Genomic DNA, 20,342 nt, shown 5'->3' on the forward strand with positions numbered 1-20,342 from the left:
CTGGGCTCTTAACCACCATGGAAATCACCCTCCCCTTCTCCCCTCACTTTGAGAGCCTGTACCAGCCACTGCAGCTCCCGTACTGATGCCCGTGCCCCAACAGCACCCAAATCACCCAGTCCCGGCCTCCAAGTTGCTCTGCTGTCAACCCCAGAAGTCCATGGGAGCCCGTGTGAGCCTGTGTGAGGATCTGTGAGGTCTCTGCACGCATGTGTGAGTGTAGAATGAGGTGACTGGAAAACATGTCCCTTCTCTGGGTTGCCCCCCAAGTACCAGTGACATTGCACAGCCAAAGACAGGTCCAAAGAGTCTCATAGTGACCGCCACTCTTTATAAGGTGCCCGGGGACCAAGCCCCAGCCTGAGCTCATTCCCAGTGGCTGCCACAGAACCACAGCACCAGGTCATCCAGCCTGGTCATGTGACAACAGTGAACCCAGGAGAGGAAGTGAAAGAGAACAGAGGCAGGTTGTGGAGGGGAGCTCTGCCAGGCAGCCGCCCAGGGTCATCAGACTACAGCACAGAGAGGTTGTGAAGTCCATCCCCTGCCTCGGGATGGGGCCACAGAGGACCAGGAGGATGGGGAAATGGAGCTGGAGGGTGGAACTGCAAGTGTCTCTCAGTCTCCCCATTCAGGTTTCTGTCCTCAAGACGCAGGTGGCTGGGTGGTCAAGAAGCTGGCGGACCTCAGCAGCTCTTGTTGTCATCACTGATCTCCACATAGGGCAGCCCCATGGGCCAAGTGTCCCGAGGCCAGTAGCAGACTTTGAGAGTTTTGTCCGGCATCTCATACGTGGCATCCACCATGGCCATGGTGACAATGCCACAGGGGAAGGTGATGCTGATGAGTACATGCCTATGTGACAGGGTGATGAGGGGACAAGATGCCCCTGCAGCCAGTTTGATGACCCCATCCCCACCTCTCCCTACCTCTCATGGATCCTGACCATCCCAAAGGACCTCCTGGACCTGATCTCCTGACTACACTGTCCCCCAACACACACAGACATACATACACACACACATCCCAGTATCTGTCCCTCCCCACTCTGCCCCCAGGCTCCTGCTCCAAGCTCTGGCATCTGAGATTTTCTGCTTCTAGGGCCCAAGACCACAGGGCAAATGCTTACCAGATGCTGTGCAGGTAGGAGAAATTAATCCACTGCCAGAAACTGCAAAGCAAGCGGTCACCGATCCAGCTAGTAAACGCAAAAGCCCATAAAACCATGGTGACCTCAATTAGATGCCGAAGCTCCTTATTACTGGTCCTAAGGAGGGAAGGAGGGAGATCAGAGCCTGACTCAGCTAGTAGGGCCCAAAGGAGCTGATGGGAAACTCCTCCATCCAAGGAGATGAGGCTGGGAGGAGGGAAGGATCAAGGGGGCAAGAGGGGGAGAGGGCCAGATCTGTGCTAACACTTGCTGAGCACTTACAAGATGCCAGGTCCTCACAACAATGCTATTATTCCCATTTTGTAGATGAGAAAACTGAGGCACGTGAGATTAAGTATGTCCCAGCCCCACCCCAAGGTTACACAGCTGGTAAGTGGGGTCTGATTCAGGTTTGTCAGAATGCAGAACCCATAACCAACAAGGTTTTCCGTGTTTGTGTTTTGGGGTGTAAGTGTGTGTGCCCCTGTGGGTCGGTGCATGAGAATTTATGTCTGTGTGGTTATGAGAATATGTGTCTATGTGTGGGAGGGTGTATTCTCTGAGGCCATGTCTCAGGACAACTGAAGATTAGAATCTGTGTTTCCCAAACAACAGAGCTAACCCATTGTCCCTTAGGAAACAGCTTATCAGGGATTAATGAGGCAGTAACTCCTTTATGGTAAAAGCACAAGCCCTGCTAGCCTAAAATGGGACAGTTTGAACACCAAAAAAAATCATAAGAATTGGTGAAATCTAAGGAATTCCCCAGAGGTCCAGTGGTTAGGACTCTGCGCTTCCACTGCAGGGGGCACAGGTTCGATCCCTGGTCAGGGAACTAAGATTCCGCATGCTGGGCAGTGTGGCCAAAAAAAGAAAAATTAAAATTAGTGAACTCTGAATAAAGTCTGTGCTCTAGTTAACAGTATTGTCCCATTGTTAATTTCCTCCTTTTTGAGGCTGGACTGTGGTTACATATGATGCTGCCATTGGGGGAGCAGGGGGGAATCTGGGTAAAGGGTACACAGGACTCTGTACTATTTTTGCAACTTGCTCTGAGCCTGTAATTATTTCAAAATAAAAAGTTAAAAATATAGGATAGTGACTGCAATGGATCGAAACACTTCAGAGATATAAACACCCATGAGTTCATAATAATACTTAAAGAAAAAACCACTTCATTGGTCCTTACTAGAGATGGCTAAGGCACCAACTCATTGCTCTAGAAATTGATTTTTAAAAGGGAAAGAATCAGTGCCCTATCCTGTCTTTCCTGTCCAAACTGTATTTCAAGGTTGATGAGCAAAAGTCCTTCTATCTGGATGGATGAACTCCAGATAATCAATGCAGAAGGAATAATAGAATCTGAAAATCACCCTTTTGCACGGATGGAGACGGCATGAAACAGCTGCTGGAGTCATCAGGGGAAAGGTCAGTAGAAAACTTTACAATGAAGGGTGTGGATGACAACATCCGAATCTACTGATCAATCTTAATGGCACTAAACGTGGGACAACCATTCATCATGGGGTCTTAATTGGCTGGAACAAGCAGCACCCAGTGCCACACATGAAATGAAAAAATTAAACTTAAATCTAGATCTATTAATTTTCAGGAAATAAAAAAGAAAGAAGGAAAAAAGAAGAAAGAAAAAGAAAGAAAGAAAGAAAGAAGGAAAGAAAAAGAAAGAAAAGAAAAGAAAGGAAGAAATCACAGGAATCAGTCGGCCAAATCCATAATGCAGGATGTTGTACAGGACAAATGATAGAGTTTCTGTTATCAAATCAGAGGCGTGAAGAAAGGGGGAGGGGGAGGGGGAGGGAGGGAGGGAGGGAGGGACTGCTATGGAATAAAGAAGGTCTGACAGACTGTGTTTGCCTTCTGATTTAAACAAGACCAGGTGTAAAAAGATGTCTTTGGGAAACTGAGGAAAGTTCAGTGCAAAATGGGTATTAGATGCTATTTTAAGGAAGGATCTTCTATTCGTCCCTCTAGATCCTTCCCTGCCTTTCTCCACTCTGCCCTGTGCCTCAGGGGGCAGCAGGGGCAGGGGAGCTAAGCTATGTGGACCATGAAATAAATATTCCAACAGTATCCTTCATCCACCCTCTGGTTCCCTACTGGGGCTCCCCATTGGTCAACCCAACTGGAAACCATTGGCCAACCCAACTGGAAGCCCAAGGACAAGGGAGCCCCTGGATTTGGTCCACACAACCTCCCTGTGGGATTGGCTCAGGCTGGCTGCAACCAACAACTGGAGGCCACAGCTCCTGCCAAGGAGACCCCCCTCTGCTAGCTCTCTCCTTCCAGATTCTTGCAATCACTCCCTCCCATCACTCCCCATCCCAGGTCTCCCGATGATCATAGAATCCCACTGTTATTAACACAGAGCTTCTAAATGATCCCTGGTGATTTTCCTACAGTCTGCCCTCTCCTTTGTAAAGAAACGCTTTATTCAACTCTCCTCAAATGGCCCCATTTGAGAGTCCCCTCTCTAGCCTGCTAAGACCTAGTATGGGTTACAAATAATAATTATCAGGTGAGTGAAACCCTGAACAATGAATGGGTGACATTATATGAAATCTGGGGGGAATATAGAACGCAGGTCAGCAAAATGCTAATGTTTGTTGGGGCTGGTTAATGGGCACATGGAAGTTTGTGATACCATGCTCTCCACTTGTATGTGTGTTTGAGGGTTTTCAGAATAAAAGGGACAAACTCTGCAGTCAGAGACAGCCTTAGGTTCAAATCCCGGTCCTGCCCCTATTTGGTGAATGATCTTGGGGAAGGGACATCGCCTCTTTAACACAGTGAGGTGTTGTGGGTTTTTTTGGTGGGGGGTGGGGGCGTGGTCCTTGGAAGGGAAAGGGGAGCCCCCTCCCCGGGCACCTGCAGCCACCACCCACTTTTTATATTCCTGGGCCACGATGTAGACGATGTGCAGGGCAATGCTGTTGAGGGCGTACGCGTTGATTGTGGGCCTCAGGAAGGACAGGAAGGTACTGACCACGGTGGCGGTGATGACCAGGCAGATGTACTGGGGCCTGGGAAGAGAAGGGCTCAGCCGTGGGGGGTGGTTGGGGGGTGTTCCTGTGGGGTTTAGGCAGAGCCATAGGGCGCTCTTGTGGCAAAGATGGATGAGAAAAGGAAAGCTCAGAAAATGGTCTTAAGACCCCCAGGTGGGCTCAGTAAAAGGTCTCAGGGGTCCCAGGAGGATCACATGAAATTTCCCAGGGAACCCAGGTGGGCACAGGCAGGGTCCGAAGGGGGTCCCGGGGTAGGAGATGGGTAGAATGACAAGGGGGTCTCAGGGAAGCTCAAGGGGGCTTAGGTTAGAAGAGGGTTCCAGAGCCCAGGTGAGTTCAGGCGAAGGATTCAGGTGAGCCAGGTGGAATTAAGGAAGGAACTACAGGGGTCCCAGTGGCTATTAGGAGAGGGGTCCTGGAAGGCTCAAGTGGGTCACACAGGGTCAGGAGAGAGATTCAGATGGGTCTTGAGGTCAAAAAAAGGGGCCCAGGAGGATCCAATGAAAGATTCCAGGGAACCCAGGTGACAGGCTCAGGGAAGAGGTCTCTGGGCCCCAGGTAAGCTTAGGCATGGGGTTCTGGGGACCCCGTAGTAAGTTCAGACAGGGTCTGGAGAAAGTCCCAGCTATCCAGGTGGGATCAGAGGAAGAATTCCAAATAAGCAGTAGGATAAGGGAAGGACTTCCAGGGGTCGCAAGTACACTCAGAAGAGGGGTCCCTGGAAGTCCAGTTAGATCAGGCAGGGTCAGGAAAAAGTCCTGGGGTGTTGAGGGGAAGGATTCCAAACACCCCAAGAGGGCCAGGGCAGGGGACCCAGAGGATAGGTGGGCTCCAGCAAGATCGACAGAGGACCGGCCCTCGCCCCACCTGTTCTCCCCTAGGAAGGCAGGAAAGTAGCAGCGAGGCATCCATATGCTGTAGCCACTGGCCAGCAGCCACAGAATAGCGATCTCATCCAGCATCTGGCCCAGGAAGCTGAGTGTCATGTGAAAGTACATAGAGAAGAGACCTGGAGCAAAAGACAAAGGCAGGTGGTCAAGGGAATTGTCCCTTCCCACCCCCACTACCCCACTGTCCCAGCCCCCCACCTACCTACGACTATGAAGAGGATGAAGATGACATAAATGTAGCGGGAACGTTTCTGGACATATGGGTGCATCAGAAACATCATGAGAGGCCCAAAGATGAAGAAGGTGGCATTGCTGAACTGGAGAAGGAAGGGGGAAATATGGGGAGGGTGTTGTCAGACAGAGGAGGAGGAGGGGGGCTGCCCTTAGTCATTACCCAGTCGGTCACCTACCACCTTTCAGGCAGTTAATCAACCCAGGGTCTATCCATCTTTCAGCTGACCTTAACAGCCAACCAGTCATCAGTAGATCCATAACTCCATCCATTATTCTATGGGTTCATTCATTCATTCAATGCACGTGGCAAAGTCTATCTACTAACTTTTCACATTTTCCTTTCGGCAATAGCGTTCCCCAAGTTTGAGCTGGGCGTCCAACTACTCAACGAAAGACTACATATCCCAGCCTTCCTTGCAGCTCACTGTGGCCTTGGGACCTGGTCTAGCCAATGGGATAGGAATGTAAATGAATCTATTGCTTCCAGGTCAGTCCTTAAGAAGCAGCTTAAGGCTTGCACTCTACGTCTTGTGGACTGAAATGCAAACTTGGTGGTCATGAGCTGGCCTTGGCTTTGTAGACAAGGAAAGACAATGCAATACCCTAGTGACTTGCTTCTAAAAAACAACAGGAAGCAGAAGTGATGGGGCATGACTTCTGAGGTTGGGTCAAACAAAGTACTGTGGCTTCTACCTGATGGTCGCTATCTCAGAGCACGAGACATTGGAGCTCTAGCCACCATGCAGGGCTTCCCTGGTGGCGCAGTGGTTGAGAGTCCGCCTGCCGATGCAGGGGACACGGGTTCGTGCCCCGGTCTGGGAGGATCCCACATGCCGCAGAGCGGCTTGGCCCGTGAGCCATGGCCATTGAGCCTGCGTGTCCGGAGCCTGTGCTCCGCAACGGGAGAGGCCACAACAGTGAGAGGCCCACATACCGCAAAAAAAAAAAAAAAAATGTGTGTACTCTAGCCACCATGCAAGAAGACGGGGTACCCTTAAAGCTGCCATGCTGGAGAGACCATGTGGAGAGACCACAGAGAGATCGAGAGAGATGCTGGAGGAGCCCCAGCTATTCCAGTCCCCAGAAGTTTGACTCTTCCCAGCCCAGCTACCACACACAGAAGTGAATGAACCTTCAGATGATTCCAGTCCCCTTCCCCGCTTCAAGTCACACCAACAGTTGCCAAGTGGAACATAGATGAGCTGTCCCTGCCAAACCCTACCCAGCTTACTGATTCATGAGCAAAAATAAATAAATAAATAAGTGGTCATTGTTTCAAGCCACTAAACTTTAGGGTGATTTGTTATGCAACATTAGCTAGCTGAGACAAAGAGGAAATATTACTGTGGGCTGGGGTAGGAGAGGAGAAAGGTGCATGGAGGCCAGCTGGTACCGCACAGCTATGCCTTGTCCAGAACCCCATGATGGCACAGCTATGTTGTCTGTGGATTAGTGATTTGCGTCCTTATAAGTAGACATTCACAATGTTCTGGGGCCCAGGCAAGGTTTATTATTCCCAGAATCTTTTCTCATCCTCAAAACAACCCTTCCAGGTAGGTTGTGCATCACCACACCATAGAAGAAGATACTGATTCTCAGAGTGGTCAAATGGTCCAGCCCAGGTCACCCAGCCAGGAACTGGATAATCCAGGATTTGAAGCGAGATCCCACATGAGTTTCTTGAGAGAAGAATCAGAGTGCTGTTTATCACAGAAGCAGAAATTGCTTCATAGACCTCTATCGATGTTTGATAATAAGACATGATTCAAATAACTAACAATGACCACTAAGAATATGGCAGTTATGGCAGACAGTGGGAACTGAGCACTCAACAACCATCCTCCCTTCTTCCTCCTTAACCAGACTGATTTGGTTCAGTATTAGGAAGACACATCCTTCTTGGGAGGCAAAGGGGAATAACAAAGGGCACAAGCTAATCTGATTCTCTCCTTCTTCTATGTAACAAGGCCACCGAGCTAAAGACTACATTTCCCAGATTCCCTTGCAGCTCCACACAGCCGTGTGACTGAGTTCTGGCCAGTAAGACATGGGCACAAGACATAAGTACAGCTTCTAGGTTGTCTTCTTAAAGGGAAGGGGTGTGCCTTCCCCTTAATCCCTTTCTACTGGGATGCAGGTGTGGTGGGCCACACAGATGACAGCAATGGCCTAGAGATGGGAAAACAACCATATAGAAGGAGGCTGGATCTCTGGTACCCCAAAGCTCTCACACCAGCCCTGAGGAGCTTATGATTGGACGTTATGTAAGAGAGAAACAAATTTCTATCTTCATTAAACCATTATTATTTTGGGTCTCTGCTACAGCAGCTGGACTTTTATAGATACCCCCTTTCTTCCTTGTTAAATAAACCAGAATTTTGTTCAGGCATCAGGAAGACATGGCTTTTAGGGAGGCAGGATTTAGCCCCAGGGCATAGATCATCCCTATTGCTAAGGATTGGTTAAGGAATGAATGTGTGAGATAATTCTGGCCAATGAAACATGATGGAAGATCTGATGAGGGGCTTCTGGGAAATTTCTCTTTACAGAAATCAGACTGAGTGAAAAGGCCTTTGGAGATTGTTGTGATGTTTCAGATGCGGCAGCCATTTTGCAACCATGAGGAAACAAGGTTGACAGCAAAAACAAATACTTGAGGACAGTGGTCTCAAACATTTTGGTTTCGAGAACTTCTTATATTCTTAAATATTACTGAGGGGCTTCCCTGGTGGCACAGTGGTTAAGAATCCGCCTGCCAATGCAGGGACACGGGTTTGAGCCCTGGTCCGGGAAGATCCCACATGCAGTGGAGCAACTAAGCCCGTGCACCACAACTACTGAGCCTGTGCTCTAGAGCCCATGAGCCACAACTACTGAGCCCACATGCCACAACTACTGAGCCTGCACTCCTAGAGCCCGTGCTCCAAAACAAAAGAAGCCGCCGCAATGAGAAGCCTGCACACCACAACAAAGAGTAGCCCCCGCTCGCTGCAACTAGAGAAAGCCTGTGCACAGCAACAAAGACCCAATGCAGCCAAAAATAGATAAATTAAATAAATTTAAAAAAAAATTACTGAGGACCCTGAAGAGCTTTTGCTTGTGTGAGTTACATCTATCAATATTTACCTTATTAGAAACTAAAACCCCAAAACTTTCAAGACACGTGACTACACAAGCCCACATTCGTTTGGCCATCAGATAGATGATGTCATCACACGTCATGCAGCCTCTGGAAGATTCCATCGTACCCTCGTGAGAGAATCAGAGTGGGAAAAGGCAAATAATACCTTAATATTATTATGAAAATAATTTTGACCTTGAGGAAACCCTGAAAGGGTCTCAAGGACACCAAGCAGGTGGTACTTGGACAATATTTTGAGGACCACTTCTCCAGGGATAGCAGAGAAGAAAGATGGGAAGAACCAAGTAGCCTGATGATGTTGGGCTCTGAGTTAATCTATTCTGGAACCATCTACCTCCAACTTCCATTTAAAAAAAAAAGATACTGTCCTTTCTATTTAAGCTGTTTTAGTTGGTGTTTTATTTGAAACCAAAGCATTCCAGTGAACAAGCTTTGGGATCCAAGTGGTGTGGGATTGGATACATGTTCCCTTGCTCATTAACTGTGGAGCCTTGAGAAGGTAACTTCAATCCCTTAACCTGCCATCTCTGCATTTCTGACATATGCATAACACCACCTGCCTCTTCCCGCTGTTGACCCAAAGGTCCCCAAACCTCACTGGACTCATAAATACAATTAAGGTCACAAGAACATTTGCACCAGAATTTCAGTGGCTCAAAGTCCCCCAACTGCTGATGCAGGACTTCGATGCCCCTCCAAGTCTCCCCCAGATATGTTGGGGTCACAGTGAGTATCTCACACGGGCTCAGAAACAGGTGTTCTCATGGTCTCAATCCACCTGCCAATTTGAGGTCAACCAGCTTGCTCACTCAATGATACCCTTTCCTCCCCCCAAAAATCTTCCCCTTGTAAAGGTCTCCTAAATTGTCTGCATTCCATCTTAGAAGGTGAAGAAACAGCACCCTCCTAACTAGGATGCTCTGTTATTTTTCAGAACCCCAGTATTAACGATGCTGACTCAAAAATACAGGGCACAGTGGTGGGTGTGGGGAAAATCATTCACCGGATACAATGTCAGCATCTACTAGCCTAGGTCCTGGGCACCTGTACAGGTTCCCAAGACAGGAGGCCTCCTGATTCCAGGAAAGTCCACAGTTCTCCTGGGGCAATGGTAGAACCAGCTCAAAGGTCACAGTTTGAGAACCCAGCCTTGGCAAACTGGTTTCCCAGCCCATGGTCCCACCTATGTCCTTGTTTTCCATGCCAAGTTCTCTGGTGTTTGTCAATGGACAGGGTCAAACACATCTCCAGGTGGGTCACCCAGTTCACAGTGGCTACCCCAGAACACAGAACACCCCCGACCTGTTTGTATCATGAGACCCTACCCCACTGGAATAGACACCTATCCCAAAGCAGGATATCAGACTTTTCTTTGGGGAATTTGAAACTTGGAGCAGACACAAAGCCTGGGAGTCACCATAATTGTGTTGCGCCATTGGCAACTCTCTAAAGAGGCCCTGGGATATTGTCATGATGTTTAAAATATGGCAACCATCTTGCCACCCACGAGAAGACAAGGGTGAGAAAAGAAAAGCAAATACTCAAGGGTAGTATTTGCCCTTCCGCTGAATCCTGCACACCTACCCTGGGTCCCAGCCTTCCCAAAACAACTCTTCTTTCCATTTTCTAAGATATCCCACAATCTTTCCAATGCCTTCTTTCTCCTCCTCTGCCCCCCTTTGGTTTGTTTCTTTGTTTTGGTTTTTGCTTAAGCTACCTTTCTATTGCCTGAATCCAACAAACCCATCAGCATTGGTAATATTAGCTAGGGTTCTTTGGTAGCAAGCAACAGAAAATGATTCTGGTGAACTTACACTATAAATATAAATGTGTGTGTGGGGGGGGTTACTTATTTAATTAACCAAATAATTCATTCGTTCATTCGTTCATTCATTCATTCATTTATTATGGGGAGCTCATTAATCAAAGGAATTGCAGAGGACAAGGAAAACCAGAAACCAGAACAGCTTTGACCCTCTAATGGACAATCTCTTCAGGGGGCAATTTTGGGTATGAATGAAAACACCTGTGTCCAGTCCTTCTGTCCAAGCCCAAGCTTCAAATTCTGGAGACTGTAGCCTGGGCCACGTCCCATCCTTGGCCAGAGGAGGGAGACCACCTTGATTGACCATCCCACCGAGACCATAACCAGGTGGTTGATGAAGGGAAAATGGGGCCATGGATACTGAATGGGCAAAACCCCAAACAAATCTGATGTTCCCTCTGCCTTCAACCAAACGGCAGCCCTTGGGCAAATCAGGCATGCCTGAAGATGCTGAGCCATCTAGCCTCCCAAACTGTTAAGCCTCCACGTAAAACACATCTGTGACTCTCATCTATAAAATCCAGATTCTTAAGCTTGGCTTATAAACTCCCTCCATAACTCACCTTTCTCCACCTTCAACTTTATAATCTGGGTGGAAGGAATAACTCAGTTCTGAATGAGCCATACTTTAACCTCCAGGAGTTCACATATACTGTTCCCACTGCCTGGAACACTCTCATTCCCACTTACCCCTCTTCGCCAGGCCAACTACTCCGCCTTTAACCTGGGCATCACATTCTCCTTAAGCCTTCCTAATCCCCCAAGGCAGGGTCAGGTGGCCTTCCTTTGTGCCCCTGTGCCATCCCACTTTCCTGACACTTGTCTGGCTGTTCTGGAACCGCCTGGCTCTCCCCCGAAGCCTGGCTTTGAGAATGGGGACTGTGGCTTCCCCCTTCTCCATTATAACCTCAGGAACCAGAATATAGTAGGTGCTCAATAAATCCTGTTGGCTGGATCTCAAAATAATTCAGGTGGATCACCTGTCACACACATGAAAACACTTGGCAGAGGGTCTTGCATCTAGAAAGTTCTGAAGAGAAGGCGCTACAACTGTCACTTTCCAATCTATTGACAGCCTGACTTTACAGATTGTTCTTAATCCTAGCACATCCCCTCAAGGTCCAACTTTCTAGTTCTTGCTTGGCAATGGGGAGCTTGAGTCTCAGAGAGGTGGAGTGATTTCTCTGAGGTTGCACAGCTCTGGGGGACTCCGAAGTTTGCTTTGAGCCCCTGCTTTGAAAGATTGGAGGACTAGATGGGTGGTGAAGATGAAGAGGGGGCTCCCTGCTTCCTGGCTGTGTGATCTAGTGTCTCTGGGTCCCCCTTTCCTGTACCAGTGAAGTAGGAGAGGATCATCAATGCTACCAGGAAGGTTGTTGGGGGCGGGGTACGCATGAGGCCAGGCATTGAAAAGGTACTTCGCCAGGGACATAGTTTTGGCTCAAGAAATAGCAAAGGCTGCTGCTGCTCTTGTTACTGCTGAAGGAGATAATAATAACAGGCTTGTGGTTGGTATCAATGCTCCATGCTAAGTGGCCTGCAGGATGAAGAGAGGTGTTCTCAATAACGTCCCTGAGTGTGCAGAATGAGGACAGAGCAACGGGCAACGCCTAGAACTAATGGGCTCTGAATGGCGCCGGGCTTTCTGATAGAATCAGAGACCACCCTGACACCAGCGTCTCCCTCTCTGCCCTCTGGGGCTGGGCCCCCGCATTTCCCAACCACCGTTCCTACCCAGACTCAGAGAGGCAGGCAAGGTACCCGCCCGAGATCGTGGCCAGTCCTGAGCTCTGGACACAGGTGAGCTGGATTCCTTGGGTCCCAGCCCCAGCAGGTGACTTCACTTTCATTCATTCATTCATTTGCTCAACAATCATTCCTTCAGTACATACTATGTGCTCAAGGACCTTACCAGTGCCTGAAAACAAAGTCACTGCCTTTACGGTGCATCCAGTCAGAGTCTGGGGGATGCTCTATGCTTTATTTTCCTCCTCTATAAAACGGAGGCCCTATCTCTGAGCGCCATGGTGAGGATTCGAGAACTGAGTGCCATGGGACCAGGGGGGTTGGCAGTTTTGTTCACTGCTGCAAACCCCAGGTGTCTAGGACAGTGCCTAACACACAGTAGGTGCTCAGTGAATTTTTGTAGCGAATAATGCATGCAAAGAATACGTGTCAATAATGCACGTGTCTGATGCATGTGCTGTGTACCATGGGGTGACTATTATTCTAGAATGCTTTGATGTTTTGATCACCCATACCCAGCAGGACGTCTGGTAAGTGTATGTGGCTGGATCCTTAGGACTGGAAGGAGGAAAAGGGGGAGAGATGGAGGGAAGGTGGGGAGAAGGAGAAAGGAAGGAAGCAAGGAAGGAAGGGGATTGACCTGAGTAGACGCCTCACCTCAGCCTTTTTCTCATTTACCCCAAACACCCTGGGCTAAAACCACACAGCCTGCACCACCCACTCCACACACAGCTTCTCTCCTGAGGCACCGCTTCACTTAAGGATTCCATTGATTTCACTGTTTACTGCTTTATCATCTCTGCCCTCCCCACCGGACTGTGACTTCCATGAGGACAGGAAACACCTGTTTTATCCCCAGCTGTGTCCCCAAAGCCTATCACACTGGGCACCCAGTAGGCTGGCATGCACTCAAGAAAACTTTGGTGACTCAGTCAAATCAAGAAACATGGCCGGGGGTGGGAGGGATAAATTACAGTTTGAGATGAACAGATGCACACTACTGAATATAAAATAGATAAACAACAAGGTCCTACTGTACAGCACAGGGAATTATACTCAATATCCTATAATAAACCATAATGGAAAAGAACATGAAAAAGGGAATTCCCTGGTGGTCCGGTAGTTAGGACTCCGCACTCTTACTGCCGGGGCCCCGGGTTCAATCCTTGGTCGGGGAACTAAGATCCCACAAGCTGCATGGAGCAGCCAAAAAAAAAAAGAAAAGAAAAAGAGTATATATTCTTTTTATATATATGTATATATCTAAGTATATATATATATATATATATCTGAATCACTTTGCTGTACACCAGAAACTAATACAACATTGTAAATCAACTACAGCAAAAAATTTAAAAATAAAACAAAAAACATGGCCAAACCTCCCCTTTCTCTTTCTCCCCAGTGCCAAAGCTCAAGCTCCCACCACCCACCCCTGGCCCTGTCACCTGCCGAGGACCACCATATGCATCCATTCCACTCATGCACATGAGTGTAAGTGCTGGGCTGGGGGCACGGAGCACCAGCCACAGTCCCTCTCCACATGGGACCTACTTGCATGAATTAAGAGGCACACGACATTGTTAATCACTCAGTAACTGAGTGGCCTCACAGCGTGGTGGGTAAGTGAGAGACTCTGAGACTAGCTGGTCGGGGTTTCACTCTGGCACTCCCAGCATTCACACGCTTGCAAGTCACATGCTGTGCAACCCTGGGAAGGAAATGTACCCTCTCTGAGCCTTTATTTCCCCCATTTGTAAAATGCGGAGAATAAGAATTTTATGAGGATCACAGTGTTATTTTATTTGACATTAACAAAATTAATGTCAAATAAAATTAATATATTAAAATTTTCTCATTTCTCTGTGTTATACTTACTTCTAACAACAACAATAATAATAGCTTCAACTTATTCAATGCTTAGGATGTGCTGAGCTGTGAGTGTTTTGTTTTTGTTTTTGTTTTTTTGTGGTACGCGGGCCTCTCACTGTTGTGGCCTCTCCCGTTGTGGAGCACAGGCTCTGGACGCGCAGGCTCAGCGGCCATGGCTCATAGGCCCAGCCGCTCCGCGGCATGTGGGATCCTCCCGGACCGGGGTACGAACCCGTGTCCCCTGCATCGGCAGGCGGACTCTCAACCACTGCGCCACCAGGGAAGCCCTGTGAGTTTTTTTTAAATACCTCTATTTTTAAAATTACAATATAACTCACAGACTATCAAATTCATTCTTTTCAAGTGTACATAATCTATTCAAATGTTGTGCAACCATCATTGCTAATTCCAGAACATTTTCATCACCCCAAAAGGAAACCCTGTACCCATTAGCAATCACTCTCCCTTCCCTTCCCCTAGCCCTTGGAAACCACGAATCCACTCTCGGTCTCTGTGGATTTGCCTGTTCTGGATGTTTCATATCAACAGAATCGCATACTGTGTGGTCTTTTGGGTCTGGTTTCTCTCACTGAGCATCATGTTTTCAAAGTTCATCGATGTTGTAGCATGTGTCAGTGCTTGACTCCTTTTTAAGGCTGAATCATATTCCATTGTGTGGATGGAGCACATTGTGTTTATCCATTCATCCACTGATGGACATTAGGGATGTCCAGTAGCTGTATCATCCTTTCCATGGTCCTATGAGTCAAAAATTACTAGCACCTCACAGAAATCCCCTTTTTGCACAGGTACTCAGTAAATATTTGCTGAATAAAAGGAATGAATGGGGACTTCCCTGGTGGCACAGTGGTTAAGAATCTGCCTGCCAATGCAGGGGACATGGGTTCGAGCCCTGGTCCGGGAAGATCCCACATGCTGCAGAGCAACTAAGCCTGTGTGCCACAACTACTGAGCCTGCGCTCTAGAGCCCGCGAGCCACAACTACTGAAGCCCGTGTGCCTAGAGCCTGTGCTCCGCAACAAGAGAAGTCACTGCAATGAGAAGCCCGCGCACCGCAACGAAGAGTAGCCCCCACTCACCACAACTAGAGGAAGCCTGAGCACAGCAATGAAGACCCAACGCAGCCAAAAATTAATTAATTAATTAATTATTTTTAAAAAGGAATGAATGAATGAGTTTTTCTTCCCTAGCGTGTACCACCCCCTGGCATCCTATACTCTTGACTCCTGTTTACTGCCTGTCTCCTCCATCCCCCAGGACACCAGCCCCATGAGAGCAGGCATTTTTGTCTGCTTTGATCACCACTGCATCCCCAAAGCTGACACAGTGACTGGCTGCACCAATTCCCAATGAATGAAGAGTGAAATAAAGGGGTCATTTCAATCTGACCCCTGCGTCAGCCCCGGGAGGCCAGGAGGTTGCAGATCAGCGATGCCTGTTTTTCCGAAGGAGAAAAGAGGCCCAGAGGGACCTATCGAGTCTGGGTCTGGGATGTATCATGAGTATGATCACCAGTTTCATGTGTGCAATTATTCAATTAATCTCATCTCTCCTCCCTGAGGGCAGGAACCATGCCCTCCTCAGTTCTGCGGGACCTGGCATACAAGAGTGTCCCTGTAATTAATTGCTGTGCTGTGAGTTTTGAGGAGGAGAAAGGCAGAAGAGGGAGGTGTGGTTTAGAGCTCATGGGACCTACTGGTCACAGCCAGTTGCTCAGAGAGGGGCGGGCCTCCCGCCTGGGTCACACAGCATCCAGGGAAGAGAGAGACTGGAGTTACTAGCACACTGCAGAGGCCAACAGTGCCAAGGCTGTCGGAAAAGAAGGTGGGGACACTGTCAGAGGTGTGCACTGCAGCCTACACCCTCCCACGCAACCTCCCCGCTCTTATCTCCCTGTTTATTTGATACCCACCCACCCCCAGACTCCCCCTACTCATCCCCACCTCTGTGCCTTTCCTATGCAGTTCCCCACGCCAGGCACACCATCCCTTTGTTCTGAATCTGAGCATCTGAGAGGGAGTTTTCTAGAGAGGATGAGATGCGGAGCTTCTGAAGCTTTGGCAGGATCCCAGGGAAGAAATTCAGCAGCACAGCTGCCTCTGGGAGCCGGCGGGAGGGGGGGGGGGCCTTGAAACATCTCCCCACACCACTTGAAACTCTCCTAAGTTGTCAGCAGCCCAGAAGGAGGCCACACCTGCAGGCCACCAGGCCAAAGCAAACAGGTGCCAACTAGAGCGGCCCACACCTTGACTTCTCCCCCTGCCCCACCTGCCCCAGCCCCTCCCACACCCCCGACCTCTGCTCTTGTTGGATCGCCCTTCCTGGCTCTCGGTTAGACTGTGAAATGCAGCCAGGTGTCCCAGCCGCCCACAGATCATCAACCCCCTCTTGCTCCAAAGTCAGCCATGGCTCCCGCGTGCCCTCATGAGGCAGCACGCACTCTTTTGCCCTGCTTTCCTGATTTAGCCCCTGGAAACCCCATCAGCACTTTTTCTCTCCTTCGTTTCCTCCCCCTCAGGCAGGCAGCCTGGGCGTTGGCTTGAAGCTACCAGTTCTTTTCTCTCACCTCAAGACCTTTGCATATGCTGTTTCCTTTGCCCCATACACCTTAGAGAACACTTACTCATTTCTTAAGCATCAAGGTTCCCTCCCCATTCAACAAACAGAGGCCTCACGCTCCACCCCATGGTTCCTCCCCATCCCACATCTGTTTTTCTCCCTTTGCCACGAGCTAACTATGGGGGTGTCCATTTCTAATTCTGAACCACCAGCCCAACAACCTGGGGGCACTGAGCCTCTCTGGGACCCCGGCATCACCCAGCACAGGTCGGTTTACAGCACTTTTGTTGAATGAATGAGTCCGTCAATGAATACAGGATAAATTTCAAACACTCCAACTCAGCATTGAAAACTTCATCTTTATCTCTCCCCGTATTTTAGCCACAGAGACATACTTTCCCAAACTGGTTGTCCCTCTTTTACTTCCAGGACTTAGCACGCCCTTTTCTTCTCTTCTGCTCTCTTTCTCAGACTCCTGCCCTACTTGGCGAGGTCCTATTCATCCTTCAAAAGCCAACGCCTAGGTGCCCTCTTCCAAACACCTAAGCCAAGTCCTCCAGTGCGTCCTTCGTCTATACCCTGACCGTGTGTTGGGCTGGGCTCTGCTTCCTCCAACGCCAGGCTCAGAGCTCCTTGCACGTAGATCAACAAGAAAGCAAAAGATTCTTCAGAGAACACTGTTTTCCAATTATGAGCTGTGATTCCTAAGTGGATCATGACAAAATCCATGTGAACAGATTTTTAAAATTTTTCTGCTATATATGTGGTCTTTCATTGACATACCTAGATCAAAAGCATGCTTTTAAAAACCTGCGTAGGGCTTCCCTGGTGGTGCAGTCGTTAAGAATCTGCCTGCCATGGCAGGGGACACGGGTTCGAGCCCTGGTCCGGGAAGATCCCACATGCCATGGAGCAACTAAGCCCGTGCGCCACAACTACTGAGCCCATGAGCCTAGAGCCCGTGCTCTGCAACAAGATAAGCCACCGCAATGAGAAGCCCGCACACCGCAATGAAGAGGAGCCCCCGCTCACTGCAACTAGAGAAAGCCCACGCACAGCAACAAAGACCCAATGCAGCCAAAAATAAATAAATAAATTTAAAAAATTAAAACTAAAAAATTAAAAGCTGTCTAGTAGTTTGACATCTACTCAAGCCCTACAAAGATTAGTGAAAATGTTATGGCTTTTGTGTGGTCCATGTGCTAAGGATGATGTTTCCAATTTTAAAAGGGATTTCCCTGGTGGTCCAGTGATTAGGACTCGGTGCTTTCACTGCCAGGGCCCGGGTTCGATGCCTGGTGGGGAAACTAAGATCCCACAATCCCTGAGGCGCAGGAAAAAAAAAAAAGGTTGAAGGAGGATGTCATGGAGGGGAATTTTGCATGAGAGCGCATGGATGCGGGAGCAGCCTACATCTGAGCTAGCCCTCTCTCCGTGCCTTCTGTGGGGTGGGCTGGACAGGGGACTTTCTGGACTGCAGGGACTGCTAGGGAACGCAGAGAGGAGGAGTCCAGAACCCCACACCCTCTTCTCAGCCTCCAGGCACCAGCACATTCAGCCCTCTCCCATTTTATAGGGAAGGCCACCGAGGACCAGAAAGGGTCGGTATCTCTGGCTCAGGAGAAGCAAAAGCTGGGGCGACCTCAGGGACCCCTTGAAACTCAAACTCTTGCCTCCCAGCTCTGGGAAGTGGTGAGGTCAAAGGTAACAGAGTCAGAACAACCTGGCACTGAGCTCCCCTCCCCCCAAAAAACACCTCTCCCGGATAGGCCAAGTTCAAATCCCACCTCTAAGTACCACGGTTACCCTGGGCATATCCTTCAATCTCCCTGAATGCCTCTTTCTTAATCTGGAAAATGGGATTAACTAACTCTATATACTATACATGCTGCCTAATTCCCAATGTCATGGTGAAGATTAAATGAGGTTATTTCAGGCAAAATGTTTTGGGCAATGCCTGGCACACAGTAAGTGCTCAATAAAGGCCATTATTTGTGTGAATTTATGCTCACCATTTATTGAGCACGTACTATGTGCAGGGCACAAAGCAAAGGACATTGCCTCATTATCCACCAATCTGGGAGCTCCAGGAAGGCAAGCCCACTGCCTTATTCACCACAGTGTCCCCAGCACGCCGCACAGGATAACTGTACGTGTCTTTGGTCGCTTGCATCTTTCAAGCTTCGGTTAAATGCCACTGCCGTTGAGGCATCCAAGAGTTTTGAGCCCTTCCAATGTGGTCCTGGTAGCAGGGGCTGGGTGAAGGATGACCAGCCATCCTATTTTGCCTGGAACTGAAGGGTCTCCTGGGACACAGGACTTATGGTGCTAAAACAGGACAGTCCCAGCATACTGGGATGAGTTGGTCACCCTGGGCTGGGGATACAGCTGAGAACAAGGCAGACACAGCCCTCTCCTCCAGGAAGCCCTCCCTGATCCACCCCTCCACCAATGGCTCAGGAGCTGCCTCTAGGCTTCCCAAAAGCTGCCTGTGCACCTCCCATTACAGCACCATCATCCTGGGTTGGGGACACCTGGAGTCGTACCCGTATCCTCTGCTCTGGGAGGGCAGAGGCAGCTCTTTTCCAGGTTACTGCTGCGTTTCCAAAACCTACCACAGAGCCTCACGCCTAATAAAGACAGTCTAATGAATGAAAGCCAGAAGGCAGGCCTTGCCTAACACATGAGCAAACTGAGGCTCAGAGAGGCGGGCTGCTTGGGCAGGATTTCCCAGCGGGGAGGTGGAGGAGCTGGGGTTTGAACCCCTGTTGGCTGAGACTCTGTCCCACGAGTCCTCCCGCCCGGCCCTTACCGTGTTGTAGAACTCGGCCACCAGCTCCAAGTGCTGGAAGTTGCTCTCACACCAGTCCACCTCCGAGCTCTGGTAGGCGAAGATGCTGGGCATCCTGACGCAGTGCCTGCCATCCGCTGGCTGCGGCTGGCAGAGAGGAGCACGGGAGCCTAGAGAGGGCCGGCCCGGAAAGAAACGGTGGGGTGCCCCACAGCAGGCAGAGAGGAAAAACCTGCTGGACGGCTCCCTGGTGGCACCAGGACAGCCTGCCCGGTGTGGTGCCGGCCAGCCACTGCCCTGGGCATAAGCAGAGGGGTTGGCACTGTCCAGGCAGGGCAGGGGTGAGTGGGGAGGGGGCCTCCCTTCCCTGCCCCCCTAGGAGTGGGAGTTAGGGGGACTGTTTTTTGGAACAGTAATTTAAAGTAATGGTGATGGGGACCTCCCTGGTGGCCCAGTGGTTAAGACTCCACCCTCCCAATGCAGGGGGGCCCAGGTTCCATCCCTGGTCAGGGAACTAGATCCCGCATGCTGCAACTAAGACCCAGAGCAACCAAATAAATAAATAAATATTTTAAAAAAAATCAAGTGATGATGATGATGATCACACTGGATGAGTACTTTGCCATCCCCACTTTGCAGATGGGCAAACTGAGGCAGAGAGCAAAGTCATTTGCACAGAGCATGCAAGGTGATGACACCAAGATGTGAAAACAGACAGGCTCCAGACTCCGAGCTTCTTTTTTTTTTTTTTTTAATTTATTTTTTCTTTTATTTTTATTTTTATTTTTGGCCGCACTGTGTGGTTTGCAGGATCTTAGTTCCCCAACCAGGGATTGAACCTGGGCCACCGTAGTGAAAGTGCCAAGTACTAACCACTGGACTGCCAGGGAATTCCCCAGACTCCAAGCTTCTAACCATTAGGTTTTACTACCTCGACATCGCCAAGGCTCCACGCTGCTGCTTCCCAGATTAGGGCCAACAGCTGCACACCTGCCCCAATGGACTCCGCTCAGCTCCCTTAGAATCCTTGGTGATAGAACCTCCTTTGGGTGCCTCAGTCTTCCTGTCTGTGCTATGGAAGGCTAGGCT

General features: G+C 49.3%; 1 protein-coding gene across 1 annotated transcript; it reads right to left on the minus strand.

Annotated features, from left to right (window-relative positions):
* Nucleotides 1–326: 326 nt before the first annotated feature.
* Nucleotides 327–19,367, minus strand: ACER1 (alkaline ceramidase 1; the record flags this gene model as incomplete). Its single annotated transcript, XM_079703516.1, has 6 exons — nt 327–855; nt 1,130–1,267; nt 4,054–4,191; nt 5,041–5,182; nt 5,266–5,380; nt 19,275–19,367. 6 exons carry the CDS (start codon nt 19,365–19,367, stop codon nt 687–689), a joined length of 795 nt encoding a protein of 264 aa, XP_079559642.1. The 3' UTR covers nt 327–686.
* Nucleotides 19,368–20,342: the final 975 nt, after the last annotated feature.

The sequence above is a fragment of the Hyperoodon ampullatus genome, assembly GCF_949752795.1.
Source record: "Hyperoodon ampullatus genome assembly, chromosome: 4".
In the NCBI taxonomy this organism is placed as follows: Eukaryota; Metazoa; Chordata; class Mammalia; order Artiodactyla; family Ziphiidae; genus Hyperoodon; species Hyperoodon ampullatus.